General features: G+C 47.7%; 7 protein-coding genes across 7 annotated transcripts; 5 read left to right on the top strand and 2 right to left on the bottom strand.

Moving 5' to 3' along the window:
• The first annotated feature begins 2,276 nt into the window (after positions 1–2,276).
• On the top strand, positions 2,277–5,637 carry GGS22DRAFT_169771 (glycoside hydrolase family 2 protein). The gene is made up of 3 exons (XM_047962370.1): positions 2,277–4,143; positions 4,195–4,816; positions 4,972–5,637. Exons 1-3 carry the CDS (start codon positions 2,709–2,711, stop codon positions 5,552–5,554), a joined length of 2,640 nt encoding a protein of 879 aa, XP_047816405.1. The 5' UTR covers positions 2,277–2,708; the 3' UTR covers positions 5,555–5,637.
• A 1,134-nt stretch (positions 5,638–6,771) lies between these two features.
• GGS22DRAFT_169768 (uncharacterized protein) lies at positions 6,772–8,421 on the top strand. Its single transcript, XM_047962369.1, has 3 exons — positions 6,772–7,151; positions 7,209–7,692; positions 7,766–8,421. The coding sequence occupies exons 1-3, from the start codon at positions 6,806–6,808 to the stop codon at positions 7,809–7,811; spliced, it is 876 nt and encodes a 291-aa protein (XP_047816404.1). The 5' UTR covers positions 6,772–6,805; the 3' UTR covers positions 7,812–8,421.
• GGS22DRAFT_169767 (uncharacterized protein) lies at positions 8,422–10,505 on the top strand (the record flags this gene model as incomplete). Its single annotated transcript, XM_047962368.1, has 2 exons — positions 8,422–8,968; positions 9,065–10,505. Coding segments are annotated over exons 1-2 (1,546 nt in total), but the record flags the coding sequence as incomplete, so codon positions are not given.
• Positions 10,506–11,259: 754 nt separating this feature from the next.
• GGS22DRAFT_181096 (putative cell morphogenesis protein Sog2) lies at positions 11,260–14,212 on the bottom strand (the record flags this gene model as incomplete). Its single annotated transcript, XM_047963836.1, has 3 exons — positions 11,260–13,695; positions 13,752–13,863; positions 13,929–14,212. 3 exons carry the CDS (start codon positions 14,210–14,212, stop codon positions 11,260–11,262), a joined length of 2,832 nt encoding a protein of 943 aa, XP_047816402.1.
• Positions 14,213–15,817: 1,605 nt separating this feature from the next.
• Positions 15,818–18,168, top strand: GGS22DRAFT_169764 (RecQ family ATP-dependent DNA helicase). Its single transcript, XM_047962367.1, has 3 exons — positions 15,818–15,967; positions 16,048–16,655; positions 16,722–18,168. The coding sequence occupies exons 2-3, from the start codon at positions 16,451–16,453 to the stop codon at positions 17,969–17,971; spliced, it is 1,455 nt and encodes a 484-aa protein (XP_047816401.1). The 5' UTR covers positions 15,818–15,967; positions 16,048–16,450; the 3' UTR covers positions 17,972–18,168.
• A 17-nt stretch (positions 18,169–18,185) lies between these two features.
• GGS22DRAFT_169763 (uncharacterized protein) lies at positions 18,186–19,648 on the top strand. The gene has a single exon (XM_047962366.1). The coding sequence runs from the start codon at positions 18,305–18,307 to the stop codon at positions 19,418–19,420; it is 1,116 nt and encodes a 371-aa protein (XP_047816400.1). The 5' UTR covers positions 18,186–18,304; the 3' UTR covers positions 19,421–19,648.
• GGS22DRAFT_169761 (3-oxo-5-alpha-steroid 4-dehydrogenase-domain-containing protein) lies at positions 19,649–21,085 on the bottom strand. The gene is made up of 2 exons (XM_047962365.1): positions 20,623–21,085; positions 19,649–20,540 (listed from the first exon to the last, which is right to left on the bottom strand). Exons 1-2 carry the CDS (start codon positions 20,876–20,878, stop codon positions 19,828–19,830), a joined length of 969 nt encoding a protein of 322 aa, XP_047816399.1. The 5' UTR covers positions 20,879–21,085; the 3' UTR covers positions 19,649–19,827.
• Positions 21,086–21,350: the final 265 nt, after the last annotated feature.

The raw sequence follows: 21,350 nt of genomic DNA, 5'->3' as shown, positions 1-21,350 counted from the left end.
TACTCCTAATGGTAACGTTAAGACCTCATTGAATGGATATTGAACTTAACAACTAGACTTTAGGGCCACGCAAATAGTGAAACAAGCCAGACATGGTATTAGCCACTATGGTTAATGCAGCTTCTCATTGATGGGACTATAGCAGCATTTCTAAGAATCCGGGTTCCGGATTCAAGTCTCTTCCTACACCTAACTAAGCCCCCGACTTAGATTTCCCACCATCTCACGTTACTTAATCAATAACCCCCCTTCCCCAAGAAAATATTTCAGTCTGTATATCCATTCCATGCCCCGGCTCACTCTCATATCTATCAACGACAGTTGTTGCATCGTGGGTGCCTACACCTCGGACAAGAATAGATACCCGGTGGTATCGTTCCACATCCGCATTGACACTTACGTGGGTTAGTCCAAGGCAATAATACATGCCAACATAACCAAATCACTTACACAGATCCAGCCCGTCTCTGTGTTGGCCGTTGTATTCTTCGTAGATGCTGTGTCACATACGGAGGGAGAGGGAGTCATGGTGTGGGGGGAGGCCGGCATGAAGAATATAGTAAGTAATGTTGAATAATTCCGATCAGGTTGGTGGTCTTTCCTGGAGATTTCTGGGTTGGTTGACGCCCCGAGAAAACACTGACCTCCCTGGAGGAAGAAGGGGTTAGCTATATACACAATCTTAGTTAGCATGCTTGACTACTGAGTACTGGGCAATATGAGCGTATATCGAAGAACTCAGATGAATAAAACGCATCATATCATGTTCAATATCAGTGGCTCAAATGTAGCCACGCGATAATTGCCGGCTACTTCACACCGCCATCATGCCATACCCCATGAGAACCCCCAATGACATATGAGCGTCCCCCTCCATACTATTCGAGTGGGTTCATATAGGTTCTTATACTCCTTGAACTAAGAAGTTCATGAGCCAAGGAGGTAAATGGTTTGATGGTTTAAGCACTACTCTCACCGATTGACGATCAAAGAACTAATGCGTCAATGATTCCATCCGTTTTGAGAACAGTTATTCACCCTAGTCATCGATGGCGGCCACGATACCCCCATAGCTTCAAAGCGGTGAACCTATCGAGAGACTTCACATGTTTTTACTGCCAGCACCTCAAGTTAGCTAACGAATGGCAAATGCTCTATTTCGAGGATGACCGTATCCTACTTTACCTCCCATGTCTTGGGCCGCGCGTTTTGTGGGAAAGAGGGATTATAATACCATCTAGTTTGGGCACATATGTTGTCCTACCATCAAAATTTTCATTCAAATTTTCATTCTATAGCTTCATAGTAGAGACTAAAGCGGTATGTGACTCCAGGTCTTTTCTCTAGTTCCGGAGCAAGCGCCGAATGGAAATATTTTATAATGTAGGTGGTTGCTATTAGTATTATGGATTACTACAAGTGACATCGTAGTAATCATGCTTATAACCCTGTCGTGGGATCTTAGGGGTGCCAATTGTATTAATAATTGGACAGGAATTGACGTCATGGGTACCTATCTACCTCTAAGGTATGTAAATGCAAACTTTAATCTGACTTCAACACGTAGGAAAGGTACATACCAAATTTGTATGGAGCTCCCTATTACTTACCTAGGTAGATAAGTATTATCTACTTAGTAAATTTTGAAGATACTCGAAATTAGTCCACGCGGAACACCATTCTCTCAAGCGAAGAAGAGGTTTATGAAAAATAGTTAATAATAAATTTACTCTTTCTTTGAAGGTTATTAATAGAATCAACTATGTCGTTTGATATGTATTGGTGAGGGGTGTCACGAGACCACCCTTAACTTGACATCTTGATTATTAAATGTGCATTGTGCATACTACGAACTTGTAGCTTAGAAATAGTAATTATTGTTAGTTAGAACCATCGAATGCAAATTAAATAACGTAACTGCCGTGATTTGTAACATAATTCTAGGCAAGAGGTTGGATAAATGCAAGGTTAGGAGTATTCAGATATTCTTCGGAAGTCTTCAAGAAGAAAAGAAAAGAAGGAAAGAGGAGGGCGACGAAAAGGTTGGCCCCTGAATTGCACCATGCTCAGCAACATCATCTGGGAACCCCCATGCTTTTGCTTTTTCTTAATTAAGAAAACTCTATTATAATTGGTCCGCCATTTCAATCTACCTACATCATGGATATGGCGGGTGGGGTAGGTGGGGTAGTGTGATTACCTAACCAACTTCTTGCAAGGTTTAGGAGCAGTTCTTGTTCCTTGATAATTGCTCTTCTTAAGATATCCAAAGTTACGTAGTATGTAAATTTTTAGCTCCCTCTTCACTTCCATTTCATCATTTCATCTTGATATGAAGCTGACCGGTAAAAGATTGTGTATAATGTAACAATCCCTGTTATAATTATAGTATTCGCACCAATCATGGACTTTTTATAAACTAAGATCCTCAAGAAGCTTGGTTTCTCCGGCTTGGCCTTCCGGCTATTCGATTAGAAATAACCCGGATCCCGAGAACACGAAATCCAAATCGGGGCTTGTAACGGGTGATAAACCCCGGTTCTCACATGACTATCTCCTTTCATTTCTCGGCGCCGTAGCTACCGCGGTCTAGTCCCTCATAGAATATGGGGTTCCGGATCCTTCGCTCAGAGCATGCTCTTGCTCTATAAATATGAGCCTGGTAACTGCAGGATCACCCGTTCCTGTTAGCTACGCACACATACATCATGATGTCACTCGTACGGACGGTGTACAATGCCTGCGGGCTCCTTTCAGTAGGGCTCGTGCTACTAGGAAGCCTTCAAGGCGCCGAAGCAGGTGTTGTCAGGAAACTTCCTGATGGGTATCATAAAGCGCAAGCGGGTCGCGAACGCATCAGCATCAATGCGGACTGGCGCTTTTCTCGCTTCGAATCGAACCCCGACTCCTTATCGTACAACGTACTGAAGAAATGGATTCTCCCCACCGGTAACGATTTCATCGTCAATGGTGTCAAATATGATCGTCCGAGCGGAGATGCCCCGGGTAGCAATGTCTCATACGTGCAAGCGTCATTCGACGACAGCGACTGGGAGTCCGTTAATGTTCCGCACGATTGGGCCATCAAAGGACCATTCCATGCGCCTAACATCCCTAACAGCATGGGCGCCCTACCCATCAATGGCGTAGGATGGTACCGCCGCAACTTGATTATTGAACCGAGCGACAACGGCAAATCTATATTCTTAGATATTGATGGAGCTATGTCCAACTCTGCTATTTGGATTAATGGTCAACTTGTCGGTGGATGGCCATACGGCTACAATTCCTTCCGTCTAGATCTTACGCCGTACGTAAAGACGGGAGAGAACCTACTTGCAATTCGAATCGACAACCCGCTAAACTTCTCACGTTGGTATCCCGGCGCTGGCTTGTACCGAAATGTTTGGTTGGTCAAGGTCGACCCAACTCATTTCAGTCAGTATGGAACATACATAACGACACCGGCGGTATCTGCCGAATCGGCCGATGTGGATTTGACTGTCGAGATTGAGAACTTGAGAAATTCTAGTCGCCAGGTGGAGGTAACGACCGATGTGTATGTATTCGATGCCAAGACTGGACGAGCTGCGGCAAATGCGATTGCCACTTTTCCGCAAGCAACTGCAAGTGTGGCGGCAGCCAGCAAACAGACAGTCAACGCTTCGGTAACGATCGCGAATCCTAAACTCTGGGGACCTAAACCAGACCAAGAACCCAATCTGTACATCGCTGTTACTACACTTCGTGCAGATGGCGCTATCATCGATACTTACGAAACACGTTTTGGTGTTCGTTCCATCACGTACGATGGCAACACGGGAATTTCTGTCAACGGAAAGCGGGTTTACATCCAGGGTACTAATAACCACCACGACCAGGGATCTATCGGAGCTGCCTTTCACCTTAGAGCAGCCGAGAGACAGTTGGAGATGCTACAAGAGATGGGTTGCAACGCGCTTCGGATGTCCCATAATCCACCCGCCGCCGAACTTCTCGATCTGGCGGATGAATTCGGATTTTTGGTTCTAGATGAGATATTCGACGTTTGGAAGCAACAGAAGATCTCTGACGACTACCACGTTTATTTCAACGAGTGGCATGAGCAGGATCTCCGTAATTTTATCCGAAGGGATCGTAACCGTAAGTATCCCCGCCACGATTTGGTTAGAAAATTATTCACATTTGTCCCAGATCCTTCCATCATGGCGTTCAGCATCGGAAACGAGATCGTTGAGCAGTCATCATCTTCTGGCGGTGCAACTGCTCGAGAACTCGTCAAGATCGTGAAGGAAGAGGATCCGATAAGACACGTCGGCGCTGGTATCAACAATGCTCAAGCGGGAAGCGAATTTGCCACTGCTCTCGACATACCTGGCTTGAACTACCAAGGCGAGGGCCGCGGTACATCGTTCAGCTCGGCGTACCCACCCTACCACGCAGCATATCCAGATAAGGTACTATGGAGCACTGAGAGCTCCTCGGGAGTTAGTTCTCGAGGTACCTACCTTTTCCCCGTGACCAGCGCCAATAGCAGCACTGTCCAGAACGGGAACGGCCAAGATCCCAATACTTTGTTCGTGAGCGCCTATGAACTTTATGCCGTCTCTTGGGGCTCGTCACCCGACAAGGTGTTCGGGATGCAGGATAAGTTCTCCTATGCCGCTGGTGAATTTGTCTGGACTGGTTGGGACTATCTCGGCGAGCCTACTCCGTTCGACACTAAGGCTCGTAGCTCCTATTTTGGTATTATCGATCTCGCTGGATTTAAGAAGGACCGCTTCTTCTTATACCAGGCTCGTTGGCGCCCCGATTTGGTATTTATGGCCCTATCCCTGTTTGAGATCTTATTAATTGCTAACTGATTGGCAGTATGTAAACCAATCCCATTACAATTTTCCTCGGCAACAACCATGCCCTCTCTCAAGTAATGTCTTTACCTTCGCTAGATAGTTACTAACACATCACTAGTCCCATGGCACACATCCTCCCGCACTGGACCTGGCCTGACCGTGTCGGCGAAGTCACTCCGGTCCACGTATTCTCATCCGCGGATGAAGCCGAACTATTCGTCAACGGAAAGTCAGCCGGTAAGCTACAAAGACAACCGTCTAACTACCGTTTCCGGTGGGATAAGGTGACCTACTCGCCAGGCGAGCTTCACGTCGTCACATACAAGAACGGCAGTCAGTGGGCGGAAGAGACCGTAAAAACGGCCGGCGACGCCGCAAAGCTGACCCTATCGGCGGACCGTACCACCATCCAGGGCGACGACCTATCGTTCGTCACCGTCACCGTCGTCGACGAAGCCGGCACCACGGCCCCCGAGGCGACCAACGCAATTACCTTCTCTATCACCGGCCCCGCCGAGATCGTGTCGACCGATAACGGCAACCCGGCCGATTTCACCGCGTTCCCGAGCTTGACGCGAAAAGCATTTGCCGGCCTCGCCCTTGCTGTCGTCCGCTCGAAGCCGGGCGCTCCAGGGGAGATCACTGTTCGTGCTCAGGCAGATGGACTTGAGGGCGCGGAGATAGTCCTCAGGGCGCAGTAGAAATCTAATTAGTTATATGATGCTATATAATTAAGGTATCTTGTCATAAGCCTGGCAAATAAAAGTGAATAATTATGATATTATGGGTTTATGGTTTTGCTTTTCGTGCAATGAGACTTTCTTGAATTTTTCGTGTTCCAGTTGAAGCCCTTCCTTCCACTGCATGATGTCGTATTTAGCGCCGTAGTCCACTATATTTTAGGCGAGACAGCGCCCTTCTCTTGGTAGCCTGGAGCCCTAGAGCAACCATTACCTCAGGGGCTGACTATACGGTTTTATTAAGCGTTCAATGGCTGTAGCTTGCTGGAAATATAGTGAACTTGAGCGCTAAATGCCCCATATATATAGGGGACTACAGAATCGATTTACTAGCACCAAATTAATTATCCCCAACCATCGCATCTTTTAATGTCCCCTTGCCATAAACATTTCCAACGTGTCAAGTAAAAAAACATCCCTATCCAGCCCACTTCGACATTTGTATCATGCCAAATCAAGTTTTGCGAAACCGTTACAATATGCTGAACGAAATTTCAGAATTTATGTAGTCCGGCCATGATCTTACCCTTGTATGGATAGTTCTTGTCATTATTTCTTCGGTTGCCTTCGCGGACAATGATCACATCGTTCATGAACGTTGCATTCTTGACATGTTTTAGCTGAGTCGAATATAGGTCCAAAGTCGCATTGGCACTTGAAATCATCAGTTGAGTGCACACGAGAAGCAGACCTCTTTGTTTCTCCCACTTACACAAAACCAAGAATCACTACAATTAGAAATAGATCGATTGCGTTTGCTATTTTGGGGTGCTGGTCTCGCCCGTGCTTTTTTGTTTGGGTTAGGGGAAGAGACCTCTACCCCGCTAAAAATCCATTCTTCTGCCTCTGGTTCACTTTCTGGATCGTGTGCGTAATCCATGGTTCTTTTATATTCGTCGAAGATGGGTGAGAATATTTGGTCGAGGAGTTTAATGGTTAAATCTTCCAAGAGAGCCGATATAGTACCTGCCTACCTACCTTGTATATATATACACGCTTGGGCACATATCTTGTGGTACACACCATAATTTAGCTGTTAAGGTCACTCACTGCTTACCTAGCTACCACCTACATGGCAGGGCAGAATTGACAACTCGACAGCCTGATACTACCTTAGCAGGTACTGTATCACTGATGTCCTCCCTCGGGAAAACAGGCGGGAGCCTAGAGTAAGTATCCCACAGCCTCGAGTATTACTATTCACGTAAAACCATGGGAAATCTATCTAGCACGCCAATGAACATCACGTCAGGAGGGCTAGGACCCTCTAAAGACGAAATTGCGCTAAAGCCATGGAAGTATATCGGTTATAGAGGATATGCACAGTTCATATCATCCGACAGCGACCTTCTTATATTTCGACCGTTCCAGGAGTTGAGTACCCGAATTGCTCTACGGCTCCAAGATAAAGTCTCTGCGCTTGAAACGAAGCTTGCAAAACTGGATGAGTTACATAGCCAGAGGGAATCGATCGATGTCAACAATGGAACATTCAGAGATGAGACAGATGACCGTGATGCCGTCCTAGACGACATCAATATTGCATTGGACCGTTACCGTATGTAGGGCTGAACGTGATCCGAGTTAGAATATACCGTAACAATCATCTATCCAGACAAGTTCCTTATTCGCCAGTCCGATATAAAACGATTGCCACCAGCACAACTACACGATGTGAGAAACATCCTAAGGTGGCATCAACACTACGACCGTTGTGTGATCGATGAAGCCGAGCAGGACTATTTGAACCAAGACGATCTCATATGCTTGGTCAAAAGAGATAATCCCCCGTTGCGTCAATTAATCGACAAATCACTCCGCCTGAGAACGTTGTCAATATGGCGCGATAAGTCTCGAGCACCCGAGCAAGGCTTCGAGCATGTGAGTTACTATTCAGACAAAAAGATGAACGCATTTGTGTCGGGTATGATCACAGCTATTGGCACATTTATGTTAATCGTGCCAATCTGGATACTGCAAGCGCTGGAGAACTCGAAGGCCAGGCTGGCCGTAATAACGATCTTCATCTTCGCGTTTCTTGTAGTGCTTTCGTCTGCCATGGCTACAAAGCCGTTTGAGGCTTTAGGCGCAACAGCAGCGTAAGAAGCCTGTCTCTACCGCTCATTTTTCTTTTTGAACAACCAAATTACCTGCTAATTCCATATTCTTTAGATATGCGGCTGTTCTGATGGTATTCCTACAATCCGGGCAGAATTGACCTGGCGGCTTTTGTGATAAGATTTTTTCATCGCGGCTCTTTTCCCTATCTTGGTTGATTGGTGTACGGGCCGTATAGCAATAGATTCCTAGTTGTCTAATGTTGATTTTTAGATGTCAATCGTTTCCGGACTTGTTGGGGTTTTGTTATGACTAATTGAACCTGCGACGGATATTCTCACGATATTTCAAACGCCTTCACCGCATAGCCACATCATGCAGGTCGGCGAATGCGGGGTTGAATGTGGCGGTGCGCATAGCTCTGCGGGCTCCGAGCCAGAAATGGTCCTGGAAGATTCAAGGTTTATACGTGGTGCAATATTTACCTATACTTGGGTAATATTTGAGAAGAATGGATCTATTCGTATGACGAATAATCTAACCGTTGAACTATTCCATTAGCGTCCCCGAAGATTTGTCAAAGACCCCTGTTTCGGGGAAGTCGGAGGCGGGATACTCAAAATTTCAAGGTAGCACCTGAAGACCGGCGAGAACCGTTATGCCGGGTTGCTTAGTGATCGTCTCGGGCTTTCAAGGTTAAGGTTAGTCGCCGTTAGCTTCTTTCCTTTTGTAATTGAAATTGATTTGTTCGTATGCCCTTCCTTCCTTCCAAATTGTTCATCTTGCTCTCTTTGCCTTAGTAATTGCTCTGCATACCGCATCCGTAATCGTTATTTGTAAGCTGCGAGTCCGAGGATTGCAGATTCCTAAACTACATTGTTTAAGGTGCATTATCTGACCCCGGTCCTCGTAGAATTATTTATTTTTATCCCGCGAAACCTTTCACACTTCATATAAGACGTCATTCCCTCCACCCCACCATCAATTCCTCTCCTCCCTTTCCCTTCTCTTCTTGGGATCAAACAAGTCAATGCGAGCATTTGGGTTATTTAGTCGGATATCGGCTGCTTCTACTGCTACTGCGACCTCGAATTCTTCTCTCGCTTCTAAGAGAGCGACCTACCGAATAACTTCTCTCTCTAGACACTTCTCGACTACCCCTCGCATCATGGCTCCCATCTCTAAGGAAACCGACCTCCTCGTCATTGGAGGCGGCAGTGGAGGTCTTGGAGCCGCACGTATGGCCAGTGCTAAGTTTGGCGCGAAAGCTATGGTTGTTGAGGCTTCACGACTTGGTGGCACATGTGTCAATGTTGGGTACGACCCCGTTGCGCTGCTACCTTCCTATTCCCACCATTAAAACTACAGACAGACAGAAAACAACAGACAGAACTGATACAAAGTCCCTCATAGTTGCGTACCGAAAAAAGTAACCTTCAACGCCGCCGCCATCGCCGAAGCCATCCACGATGCCAAAGCCTACGGGTTCTCAGTGCAAGAGACGAAGCCATTCGACTTTACCACCTTCAAGAACAAGCGAGACGCCTACATAAAGCGATTAAACGGGATCTACGAGCGTAACCTAGCCAACGACAAGGTCGAATACGTGCACGGGTGGGCGCGACTCCTAAGCAGGAACGAGGTCGAGATCACACTCGATGACGGGTCCAAAACCGTCGTGCGCGCGGGCAAGATCGTTATCGCTGTCGGCGGCGAGCCCACCAAGCCGCCTTCCAACATCCCCGGCGCGGAGCTCGGCACCAACAGCGACGGCTTCTTCGACATCGACACCCTGCCCAAGAAGGTCGCGCTCGTAGGCGCGGGATACATCGCCGTGGAGTTCGCGGGCATGTTCAACGCTCTCGGCACTGAGACACATCTATTCATCCGACACAAGACCTTCCTACGAGCATTCGACCCCATGATCCAAGACGGCGTCACCGCCGAGTACGAGCGTCTGGGCGTACACGTGCACAAGGAGTCCGCTCAAACCAAGATCGAGAAGGATGCCAGCACCGGCAAGCTCGCGATCCACTACAAGGACAGCAACGGCGAGGGCAAGGTCGAGGGCGTGGACCACCTGATCTGGGCCATCGGCCGCACGCCTATGACGAAGAACATCGGGTTGGAGGAAGCGGGAGTGAAGCTCGACGATAAGGGGTACGTCGTCACAGACGAGTACCAGAACTCGTCCGTGGACAACATCTACGCCTTAGGCGACGTATCAGGGCGCGTAGAACTCACGCCCGTAGCGCTCGCAGCCGGACGTCGTCTCGCGGAGCGATTATACGGCGGCCCACAATTCAGCACGACGCGCATCGACTACGAGAACGTCCCATCGGTCGTATTCGCGCACCCGGAAGTCGGCAGCATCGGCCTAACCGAGCCGCAAGCGGAGGCGCAGTACGGCAAGGAGAACCTGACGGTCTATAAGACGAGCTTCACGGCCATGTACTACGCGATGATGGAGCCCGAGGACAAGGGCCCGACGAAGTACAAGGTGATCTGCGCCGGCCCTGAGCAGAAGGTCGTCGGCCTGCACATCATGGGCCAGGGCTCTGGCGAGATGCTGCAGGGCTTCGGCGTCGCCATCAAGATGGGCGCAACCAAGAAGGACCTGGACTCGTGTATCGCGATACACCCTACGAGCGCCGAGGAATTGGTCACCTTGAAGTGACGTGATATCTAAACGGAAAATAAGAAATATATATACGCTTAAAAGATAAAAAAGAGGGAGGGGGGCAGATTCAAAGAAAGAAACAGGGGAAAAGGAAGCATTTTTGATACCATGTTGATAGATCGCATGACGATAGAACTTGTGATAGAAAAATCTAATCTACCTATTCATAACTCAGATTAATATATGTTTCCATGATATCCAACATTTTGTAAACCAATCTATCATCCATATGTATATGTATGTATATCCAACCCATCTACCTACATACATACATACATAATCCTCCAAATTTTTAATCTATACCTCATGATCAATATATACTACCTAACTTCCCACCCCTTTTAAATCTAAAATTTCTAATCTTCTACCGCCTCCAGGTCATCAGAACACACACATAGCAAGTAGGTACCTAGGTAAGTAAAGACCAAATAATCATAATCAGCAAAAAAGCAATTAGATTTTTGTTTGGTATTCAGACATTATAATTGACACATTGATTCGATCGACACATTACTGAACAACGCCGATTCCATGCGTTGCTCAAGAAACTTTTTTCCGATGTAGAGACGACCAAAAAAAAACAAAAACGATCACGTGTAAATGACAGACTCCGCGCCCTATACCATCATACACTGACTCCAGTTTCGCCTTTCCCTTGCATTGGGGGATGGTACCGTTTATGCAACATAGTTGGGCTGGGCAACAAAACAGAAAACAGAATGATGTTCTTTCCGAGCGGGACCAGCGCGATGTTCAGAGGGTTTCTTTCCAGCCCCTTCATTGGATATATAAGTTCGTAAGGTATTACGCCACTGCGATATTTATGTACTAGGCTACTGATTCGTGGACTTAAAGCCTTTGCTTTGTACTGATATAAACGCAGGGATGCGTAACGTATACGTTAACTGAGGGATGAGGCCGATTTCCCCTAGAACGTCGGCTTATTCCCACCGTTAAGCCGATAAGAAGCCGCGAGCCCCGTGCTGCCGTTGGGACTGACTATATTAGATATGCCTTGACGTTCATCCTGCGACGAGGTGGTGGAAGAGAACGATGAGTTCAGCGACGTAGAGACACTATTCATAGTCCCGGAACGAGACATCGACAATCCTCCCATATTTATCAACGCATCGGCACGCTCGAAAACGTTTCCACTAAAAGCGTTAGCAAAGGACGCACTTTGCGGCGTCGACGGTACGGTGGCCTGTACGGCCGGTCCGAGAGCGGCGCTCTGGGGAGTCATAGGTAGCTGTATTTGCGCAACTCCAGGACTGGCCGAGTAATGGCTAGGAGAATAGTGATTGGGCGTGTTGGTAAAATGATCAGCGTGGCGGAGAAGATAACCCCAGGGAGAACTCATGATAATTTGGTTCGTCTCCTTCACACTAGTCTGAATAGGTCGTAATCTAGTTCGAATATCTAGCGGGAAGGATATTTGGTCCATGGAGGACTTCAATTTACCTCCAAACTCAGCCCAGGAGTCGATAAAGCTTTTGCAGAGACTCCAGAAGAGGGGGTCGTTCCTCACGCCAGGTTCCTTTAACTTAATAACCGACAGTCGATCCTTAAGACGCTCTGTGTCGGTAATCGCGATAGAACATTTGGCGACTAGGCCCTTCCAACAATGTACAATGTGCTCCGGCGCCCGTTGGAATTCGGCATTACGTCTCAGGGCCAGTAATTGCTGGTTGATGTTTGGAAGGATACGCATGACAAGATCCGACGATTTCTGTAATGCCAAGAATACTTTTTCGAACAAACGTTCATCTGCACTAAAATTGACGGGGAATCTGAGGTCTCCGTTCGAAGATGCAAACGATTCACCGGATCGGGGCGTCGCAGAGGTAACCTGAGCCATTCGACCAGTACCATTGATGTAAGGAACTGACACGTCTGTCGATACTCGGAGATTGCTAGGGTTATGGACGAAAGTACCAGGTCGTGGCCGGGCGTTCGGACCTGGTCGCTGTATCGTAGGTGTCATCGAGCTTTCTCGTGAATGAGCTCGAAGCGTATCTTCGATTCCTGGCCGGGGATGTTCCTGGCTAAACGCGAGCCCGTCTGAGCCTCCGGAAATCTCATTGAAGGTAATGCGAAGCTCCATGATGCTGTGGTACAAAAGCATCATCATGGTACGAATATAACGCGGGTCTGCATTGTCTACAATGGTATCCATATTATTCATCAGAAGTTGGCATATATGGCTGTAGGCGTTAATCAAGGTTAAAACAGCCCGTTGAACATTCTCGTTCTCACGCGGCATGTAGGGGCTATTCTCTGCGGCGAATTCATGCTTCTGAAGCTCCTGCTCGAGCTGTTCAATGTGGAAATTAGTGTTATAAAAGACAATCTCGAGGCTTGATCGCTTGGTTGTGCCATCGTTGGTCAACCTCGTGAAGAGTTGAATCATGGGATGGACCTGGAAAATTGCATAGAGAATACCCTTCGCGGATTCGATGATGGGATCGAAAACCTTCGATTCCCTTCTTTGCTCTGGTAGAACAGAAAGGCGTCGTACATAATTCGGCCGGTTGAGCAGAGGCTCGGCCGGGCTATTAGGGCTGACGGCAGAGGTTGCATTCGGATCCAAATTACCCGTCATGGATGAGCCGTGGCTCAATCCTCGGTAGTGACTGAATCTATTGTTTGCTTGGCCTTCTTCTAAAGTCCCGAGCTCAGTCGCTTTTCTAGACACAATTCCCATACGCCTGTGTCGTTCCGTGGGTCGGCCCTGTCCGGATGCCTGTAATAAGGTCTCGCTGTTCGACCGCACCCTTTCGTTAGGGTTACCTATAGTGAGAGGCATAACACCGGGTCTACGAACGACCGTGCTTTGCTGGGAGAGACCCCGAGCATGTGATCGGGACGGTATGGGCGGCGCTCGTAGTACGGCTGGGGATCGCATATCCGACACATCGCTACCATTTACTCGGATAGGAAATCGACCGCTAACCACCCTCCTTATAGGCATTCGAGGCGTTTCGGTTCCATCGCTAAGTTCGTCTCCTCCATTCTCGCCATCTTTCTCTCTTCCATTCATACTTAGAGACTTCTGCTTTAAGAATTTCTTAATGTGTGCCGTAATAGCGAGTTCCGTTAACTCGCTCTTCTCTAAGAAACCTTCGTTAGGGGGGCTGCTAGCTTGGACACGGAGCACCTCTTTAGGAGGAAAGGTAATGTTGTTTCCGTCTAATCTTAGCATTTGCAGCGAGACCATGTCAGCTAAGCAAAGTGGGAGCTCCTCTATTCGATTCTTCTGTAGGGCAAGTACTTTAAGTGAAGTCAATTTCGCAATATCAGGAGGGAGAAAACGGATTCTATTCCTTCCCATATCCAATATCTCAAGTGACTTGATGTCGCAGAGCTAGAACACGAGTGAGACACAATTCCACATAATCGGAGGAATCAGAGTGTAATTACCGATATAGGAAACTCCTTAATTAGATTTGCCCTCAAATTAAGATAGCGCAAGTGAGTACATTCGGAGAAGCGAGGCGGAAGAGATGACAGCTTGTTGTGCGAGAGTGCTAACCTACATGGAATCAAACTTGTTAGACCTTCACCAAGAAGAAATGTGACTAGGAGAATAATACTGACCGCTCCAATTCATTCTTAATTATATCCACTACCTCGTCAGGTAAAGCCTGTATATTCTTTCTACTAAGATCGATAGTGACACCGGGCTTGAGTTCAGTACTGACACCACTAGCGCCAGCTGCCTGTGTCTCGTTTTCCTTTAAAGCACTATCCATTGCCTGTCTAGCGAGACTGATAACTTGGTTAGTAGATAGGGGACCGGACGCAGACAACATTGAACTGGAATTATTGCTGATAGCCGTATTGAACTGCTCGGGTATCGGGGGCGGTGGTAGTGGAGGCATTGCGTAGGTGGACGGTATTCGTCTCATTCCCTGAGATAGACCCGTAGATAAATTTCTCGACGCCGAGGATTGAGGAGGTATGATTGTTGTAGCCATGCCGCCGAAGGCAACATCCATGACACACACGAATCCGATCTACCGAAAAGCGCAAGAGGGCCTTACGTGGCGTACGAAACTAGGTAGGAGGGGACCAAGTCTATCACGTAGTATCGGCGTTGTGCTGTTCCAGAGAATCGTTTAACGAATATCTGCACCAAATTGGTCTATTGAATCGATGTCGGTGAATAACGGGAAACAGTTGAGTTCATCGTAAGTTAAGAGATCACTTTTTAAAAATTGAAAACGTCTTGAAAGATTCGGTATACGTGATCGGAGAAGAAACGAAAGTTTGGAAACATCGACAATTCAACTTTCTATCTCAGGGATAAATTGGAGAAAAGTATAGAACGGAGCGTAGAAGATAGGACGTTTCGAAAGGTATTCTTGGGATCGATTCGTGTCGATTCGAGAAAGATTGGAAAGTCGAAAGTTGAAACACGTCTAGGCGAAAGGGTGAAGCACTGATGTAGTTGAAGTGTCGAAATGTGTAGAAGTTCACTAGGTATTACTAGGTTATTACTGGGTATGCAAACCCGTATGCAAACCCCTGTTTGTTGGAGCTTCTTTGAAGTGCTCCTTAGGGGGGATGGGGGGCTAGGCGCGACCTAATGAAGACACAAGGGATCGAGTCTTGGGCACCACGGCACCACCTGGGCAATTAGTGGGAAAGAAGGGGAGGAAGGGGGGGTTCAATGTTCTTTGTCGAAGTACATGTGCATAGTACTGATAGTACTTGGGTACTAACGACATGGAAGCTGAAGTCCAGAGAAAGGGGGTCTGACAGCTGCACGGGGGTGTATGTTTTGTCGAGAACTTTGAGACAACATTTCGAAAGTCTAAAAGGGTGTGTTGTCTGTGTTGATTACCTAACGTGGTGTATTGAAAAGGGAAAGTCGGTGTGTATCAATCAGACCCAAAAGGGAAAAAGGTCAAAAAAAAAAAAAAAAGCAGGTGGGGGCTGCGCTTGGGGTTTCCCCCTGTTCGCGTTTTCAGTGCGCTGACAATCCTGACTCGTGCGAGAGGCTCGAGAGGCTTGAGACGAGCCTGCCAGTCGCCATTGATTTACACAGTAAAGTGTACTATTTATTTTTTTCTTCTTGTTTGCTCAATGGCCTAATGAATGGTGAATAGGTGGTGATAAGTGAGGATCTCCAAAATAGGATTCTTTACGCGGGTTTTCATCCAATAGTATCTTGTGCATATTATAAACCCATTAGGAATAAGATAGTTGACATCGTATTTTCTGTGAATGGTATCGCATAAGAAGTTTATTGGAAGACGCAATAACCAATCCAACTACACAATTGGGGATAGTGTAACTCGAAAACGAGTCGTGGTACTTGGTACCTTACAGCTGTGGCGCCAATTAGTGAGAATAGTTGAGGGTTAGTCGGCGAGAACGGGCGCTAGCGGCGTATCACTAAATCTCAAAGTGCGCACAGACCAGATTCTGTCCTCAGATCCAGCTAGTCTACCACCAAAACTGCAAGGCACGTTCCATTTTTCCCACGCGACAAGTGGAGATCCTCAAGTCAGGTTAGGTAGCTTGGAAGTCGCGACGGAGATAGATACGTGAAGGATCACCGAATAGTCAACTTCGAGAAGGAAAGAACAAAGTGTATCCTAGTTTCATATTCTACCTCCTACTTGGGGAAGGTACGTGTTTGTTAACATCAGATCAAAAGGGCCCTATCTGTCTTATCCAAATCCGATTTCAAATCTAACTGTCAATTTAGGCACACTTTCTTTAAAACAACTCGAGATTTTTCGATGATCTTGATAAAGCAAAGTCGGGTTGGCCGTGTCTTGCAACAACAAAGATCCATTGCAATTATCCAGGACCACATCCGACTGTAATGCATGATCCAGTCGTAAATTCATGTACCCACTCCGCCACTCTAGGTACTCAGTGCCTCATCTCGATTCTGCAAACTGGGGAAAAGCGAACCCCATTCAGCACCTAAAAGAGAAAGGTTCAATTTTGACCCACAAGGAGTCAAGGGCTCATACGAAAGTCTACTTTACGGCTCTGTGTCATTCATTATTATCTATTGTCCATAGGGGCCTTGTATAGGGGTCCTTTACGAACTGAGGTAACCTAGACGTTTTGTATTTTGATGGCCATTCAACAAATACAAAATGCCTGCTCTTGTCAGGTCCAACTCCTTCATTTTCCCGGACCTGGACTTTACGCTACGCCGCCAATTTAATAAGACTAGCTTCCGTCCATTTCAGAGAGAGATCATACAAGCCGCGTTAGATGGAAACGATGTTTTCGTTCAAGCAGCAACCTCTTTTGGCAAGAGTTTATGCTTCCAACTTCCGGCCGTAGTTGATCAGGGCAGTACGTCTCCGGCGTCTTACTCCCTACTCTATTTTTTTTTTCTCTTTTACTTACTTGGAAATGTAGTCACTATTGTTGTGTCGCCACTGTTGAGTCTTATGATGAATCAGGTGGAAGCACTCCGGGCTGCCGATATCAACGCTAGTTCGCTGAATAGCAACACACCTTTGCCAGAGAAAGACCGTATCATGAATGATCTGAAAACTGGTCATCCACGTATTCGATTACTCTATGTCACCCCAGAACTTTGTGCCCAAGACCGTTTTCGGAACAGGTTGAGGGTGGTTCATGAACAGCGAGAGCTTGCGCGCATCGTCATCGACGAAGCCCACTGCATTTCAGAATGGGGGCATGACTTTCGTAAAGATTTCAAGAGACTAGCATGGTTCCGTGAATCATTTCCCGATGTGCCGATTATGTGCTTGACAGCGACAGCCAATAGTCAAATACGCAAGGATGTACTTAGCATTCTTGGATTGGATGCTAACATAGAAAGGTTAAGAACATTCACAATGACAGCTCATCGACCAAATCTCCATTTTGAGATTCGATTTACACGCGATGAGGATGATCGACGATTAGACGATTTTCTTAAGTGGATACGGAGCGTCTATCAGCGTAGAGCGAAGGATGACCGGAGAAGCGAGCTCGAAGCCCTCGGTGAGCGTGCTGATAATGTCCCAGGTATTATCTACACCATCTCGCGGGACGAATGCGAAAGCCTCGCTTCACAACTTAGACAGGAGGGTATTGGAGCCCAGCCGTTCCATGCCAAACTATCTAAAGAGACCAAAGAACGAGTTCTCGCCAAATGGGTTTCCAATGAGCCTGGATACGATATAATCGTGGCTACAACTGCGTTTGGCATGGGTATCGACAAAAACAATGTCCGTTTTGTTGTACACTGGCGGCTTCCTAAATCCTTCGAAGGGTATTACCAAGAAGCTGGACGGGCTGGGCGCGACGGTAATGCAGCATACTGTTTCCTATATTACAGCCGCGAAGACAGGGACCGAGTCAGCAGTTTGATCATACGAGACCGATCGACGTCAACCACAATTTCATGCTCTAACTTTGAGGCACGCGCAAAGAGTTTACAAGCGCTTGCCGAATATTGTGAGAGCACAAATGCTTGCCGTCATAAGCTTATCTGCAACTATTTCGGGGAGAATGATACCCCGCCATGTGATTATGCGTGCGACTGGCACAAGGATAGTGTTGATCTCCAACGGCGCTTCCTCAGAGGTCTGGCAAGCGAGGAGTGGGTCAGCACGCAAAGAGAGGAAGGTCTGTATGATGTAGATTGGGACGATTAATTTACACAGAATTCCGGTTGGTAAAATAGGTCAGACTCATCGTGTAACATCTGTGTCGGCGTCTGACATGAATAAGAGGGCGAACCAATATAGGGACGATGCTGGTTCTTAGGCATGACATACTGCATCCCTCCAATCGGCTCAATTGTCAATTTGGACCCCGCATAACGTCTGCCCTCTCAACAGTCCGCAGCTCCAAAGCAAGCTCCTTCAATGTTTTCGCCTTAGAAATAACCAACGTCTGATTTCTTTGCACGACTTTCAAGTGCGTTACAATTCTGCACCCTCCCGTCGCCAAGACGTAATTAAGTTTCGGAAGAGTATTGCCTCAAAATGTCAGCTCCGGCGGTATCCAGTCCGAGTACTTCGGCGAGCCATGCACTACCTAACCCTTCCGTTCCCGAAACTCTGAGTGCCACCCCGTCAGCTCAATCGAGCAACGTGACAGCCTCACCTAACTCTTTAACCTCGCCGACCCTCTCACCATCATTGCAGTCCGGCTCTTCACGCCCACAGCCATCTAACTCCGGCTCAACATCTCGTAGCGCTACCTCCCCTCCTACAACTACAACCGCAACCGCATCCGCCGCCACCGGATCACAACCCCGCGTAACCATGGATTTAAACCCGACTCTGCCCTCTCGAGCCACGCAGCTACATATCGATGAGGCCCGCGTCGCACTCGTAGCCTCCATGTCAAACATGCTAGATTCAGAGCTACAATCACGGGCCTCGCTACTGCACTCCAACGCGGCGGCGCTGACTAAGCAAGAGAAGGACGTTGCGAAGGGAACCGAGGCGTTACGGAAGGAGAATGACAAGCTTGAGAAACTGGCCCGCGACACAGAACGCAAGATTAAGGAGCTAGGCAACGTACAAAATTGGGCTGAGGTTCTAGAAAGGGACTTCCTAGTTCTAGAGGAGACCATGCGCTTGGTGAGGGAGGGTAGCGGGAGTGGCGACGATAGCTGTAGCGAATGTAGCGGGAGTAGCTGGACCGGGAGCTACAGCGCCGAGGATAGTAGGGCAGGAAGCCGCCGGGGGAGCGTGACGGGCGATGCCGACGGCAACATTAAGAAAGCCGAAGAGAGAGAGTTAAATGGGCACACGGCCGTTGATGGTGCGGTTGATGGTGGAAAGCTGAAGGAGAGAGACGATATAAATGTTACTGTGGATAAGGCAGTTGCGGAGAGTATCCTTGAGGCTATGGCTACAGACTTACGCGAACCACTGAGCTCTTTAACCCTTAACCCAGTTTCGTCGGAGTCGCAGGGGAGCTCGGTCAAGGGTAAGGAACCGGCTGTCAGTGACAGCGGAATTGAAGTCGATAATGCTCACAAGTCCCTCGAACCCCCCGAGCCAGTCCAACCGTCGGATACCCCTCCAGCAGACACTGTGGAAGATGTAACCGCGAACAAGGACATAACCGATTCCACAACGACGGGATGACGGGAAGCTAATCTGCTTAGTACAACGGTTATGTCAATATGATACAAAGTACGGAGTTATGGTTTAACGGGACTAGGTTATACGGACAACCGATTTATTCAAAGGGCTTATTGTTCATTGTTCAATGCTCGGTATAATTCACACTTCTGTAACGACGAATGAGATCTATATCATTATGAAAAATGTATTATGCTATCTACACATAATATTATATTACTTAAATACAATAACTAGGCCTCATTAGATTAGCTCGATACAACTCCATTTCTAGATATTTTCCGAACTCCTTTCATGTCTAATGACCCCATTTCCCCAACCTTGCCTTCCTTGCCTTTACTCTGATATAGCTAAGGCACGCAGGACATCCCGCCATTCGTCGTATCGGTCCAACTAAGAACCGAACAAGTTTATAGCAGACCCGGCAGCATGACGCTGCGCTTCTTCTTGTACTTATCACCGAACTGCTTACGGTACGTCTTCTCCTTGCCCCAGCCCCAAGTGTACATATAGTACGAGCCGACGCAGATGAAAGCAAACAAAGACGGGCTGCGCGTAACGATGATAATCCCAATCCACGCGATAATCTCATACATGTAATTCGGACACGTCACAATACCGAATCCATGACCGCGCGGGATCTTGCGATCCGTCTCGCCCGGCTTGCGCAGGTGCGCGAGGTACCAATGCACGTCGAAATTCAGGATCTCGCCGACGGCAAATAGGAAGAAGCCGAAATACGTCAACGGGGACGGGGCGTCGGGGGCGACTGCGGCGGGCGAAAAGGGGGCGTAGATCTCGAGAGCCCCGAGGAACCCGGCCATGGCCCAGTAGAAGACGGAGTTGCGGAAGATGTAGGCGAAGGGCATGGTGGCCGCGGAGAACTTGTGCAGGAACATGGTTTCGAGCTCCCGCTTGACGAAGTGCGCCATGACCATGCCGAAGGCGGCTTGCTGGGCGAAGGAGAGGCTTGGGTCCGCGCGCGCGGTGTATGGGAGGTAGGTCTTGAGGTACGGGTATACGGCTGGGTAGAGGGTGTGCCGCACGCTGAGGAAGAGGGGGTGGAAGAGGAGGGGCCCGAGGTACTCGATTACGTAGACGAGGCGCCAGCCGATTTGGAGGCCTGGTGTTTGGTGGTTAGTTAGTTCTGGTTCTATGTGGTTTTATATGGTTGTATTATAGCAGGATATCGGGTAACAGCGTACCAAGGTCCTTGACGAGCAGCTCTCCGCGCTTCACGACTTCGGCATGGCTCTTAAGCAAGGAGTTTCTATCCTTAATGGTCTTCTTGGACACGGGGTCGAAGATGCCGATGCGGTAGTGGTCGGACACATTGGCGGCGCGGGCAACGATCTTCTTCGCGTCGTCGACTGTGGCATCTTCGGGCACCTCAATGGTTGAAGGAAGTCCCTTAAGACCCTTCCGGGACCTGTTGGTGACTTTCAAGGTCAAGCCTGCCATTTTTAAACCTATAGCAGCTTCCCTTCGCCTCAATCAAAGTGATAGACGCAAAAACCTGCCTTCTAGATGTGAGAGAGGGTGAATTGGAAGTCCCCGTGATGTGGTGAAGAAGGTGAAGTGTTATTTAGACTTTTTTGTGGGAATTTGTTGAGTTGTCTTTCCTTTAGCTGCATTGGAGCTGAACCAGCCTATAACTAGCAGATCTAATGGCGTACTTTTTTTTACTTTTTCCAAGTGTACTAGATAAGATTAAATAAGATTAAATATTTGCCGAGGTTGGGGTAGTGTACATCATCGTATTCAACAAGTCGCCGGATAACTCTTTCAATGGTATATCCTATTCTCTAAAAGTACGAAAACTACATTAGATTGTAATAATAAATCCACTAGCAGCTTCAAATGAATTTATAGGAGTATACATTGTATGTAGTGTTATAAATTCCATCTATTCGTTCAGGTACAGGTAACCCTG

The sequence above is a fragment of the Annulohypoxylon maeteangense genome (assembly GCF_022496945.1).
Source record: "Annulohypoxylon maeteangense strain CBS 123835 unplaced genomic scaffold GGS22scaffold_15, whole genome shotgun sequence".
Lineage (NCBI taxonomy): Eukaryota > Fungi > Ascomycota > Sordariomycetes > Xylariales > Hypoxylaceae > Annulohypoxylon > Annulohypoxylon maeteangense.
This window is presented reverse-complemented; position numbering and strand designations above follow the sequence as displayed.

Coding starts and splice junctions, on each gene's coding strand:
- GGS22DRAFT_169764 (XM_047962367.1), top strand. CDS start 16,451: ATGCCTGCTCTTGTCAGGTCCAACTCCTTCATTTTCCCGGACCTGGAC. Junction 16,656..16,721: donor GGCCGTAGTTGATCAGGGCA/GTACGTCTCCGG, acceptor TTGGAAATGTAG/TCACTATTGTTGTGTCGCCA.
- GGS22DRAFT_169768 (XM_047962369.1), top strand. CDS start 6,806: ATGGGAAATCTATCTAGCACGCCAATGAACATCACGTCAGGAGGGCTA. Junction 7,152..7,208: donor TATTGCATTGGACCGTTACC/GTATGTAGGGCT, acceptor TCATCTATCCAG/ACAAGTTCCTTATTCGCCAG. Junction 7,693..7,765: donor GCTTTAGGCGCAACAGCAGC/GTAAGAAGCCTG, acceptor CATATTCTTTAG/ATATGCGGCTGTTCTGATGG.
- GGS22DRAFT_169771 (XM_047962370.1), top strand. CDS start 2,709: ATGATGTCACTCGTACGGACGGTGTACAATGCCTGCGGGCTCCTTTCA. Junction 4,144..4,194: donor TATCCGAAGGGATCGTAACC/GTAAGTATCCCC, acceptor CATTTGTCCCAG/ATCCTTCCATCATGGCGTTC. Junction 4,817..4,971: donor GCTCGTTGGCGCCCCGATTT/GGTATTTATGGC, acceptor ACACATCACTAG/TCCCATGGCACACATCCTCC.
- GGS22DRAFT_169763 (XM_047962366.1), top strand. CDS start 18,305: ATGTCAGCTCCGGCGGTATCCAGTCCGAGTACTTCGGCGAGCCATGCA.
- GGS22DRAFT_169761 (XM_047962365.1), bottom strand. CDS start 20,878: ATGGCAGGCTTGACCTTGAAAGTCACCAACAGGTCCCGGAAGGGTCTT. Junction 20,541..20,622: donor GCTGCTCGTCAAGGACCTTG/GTACGCTGTTAC, acceptor ACCAAACACCAG/GCCTCCAAATCGGCTGGCGC.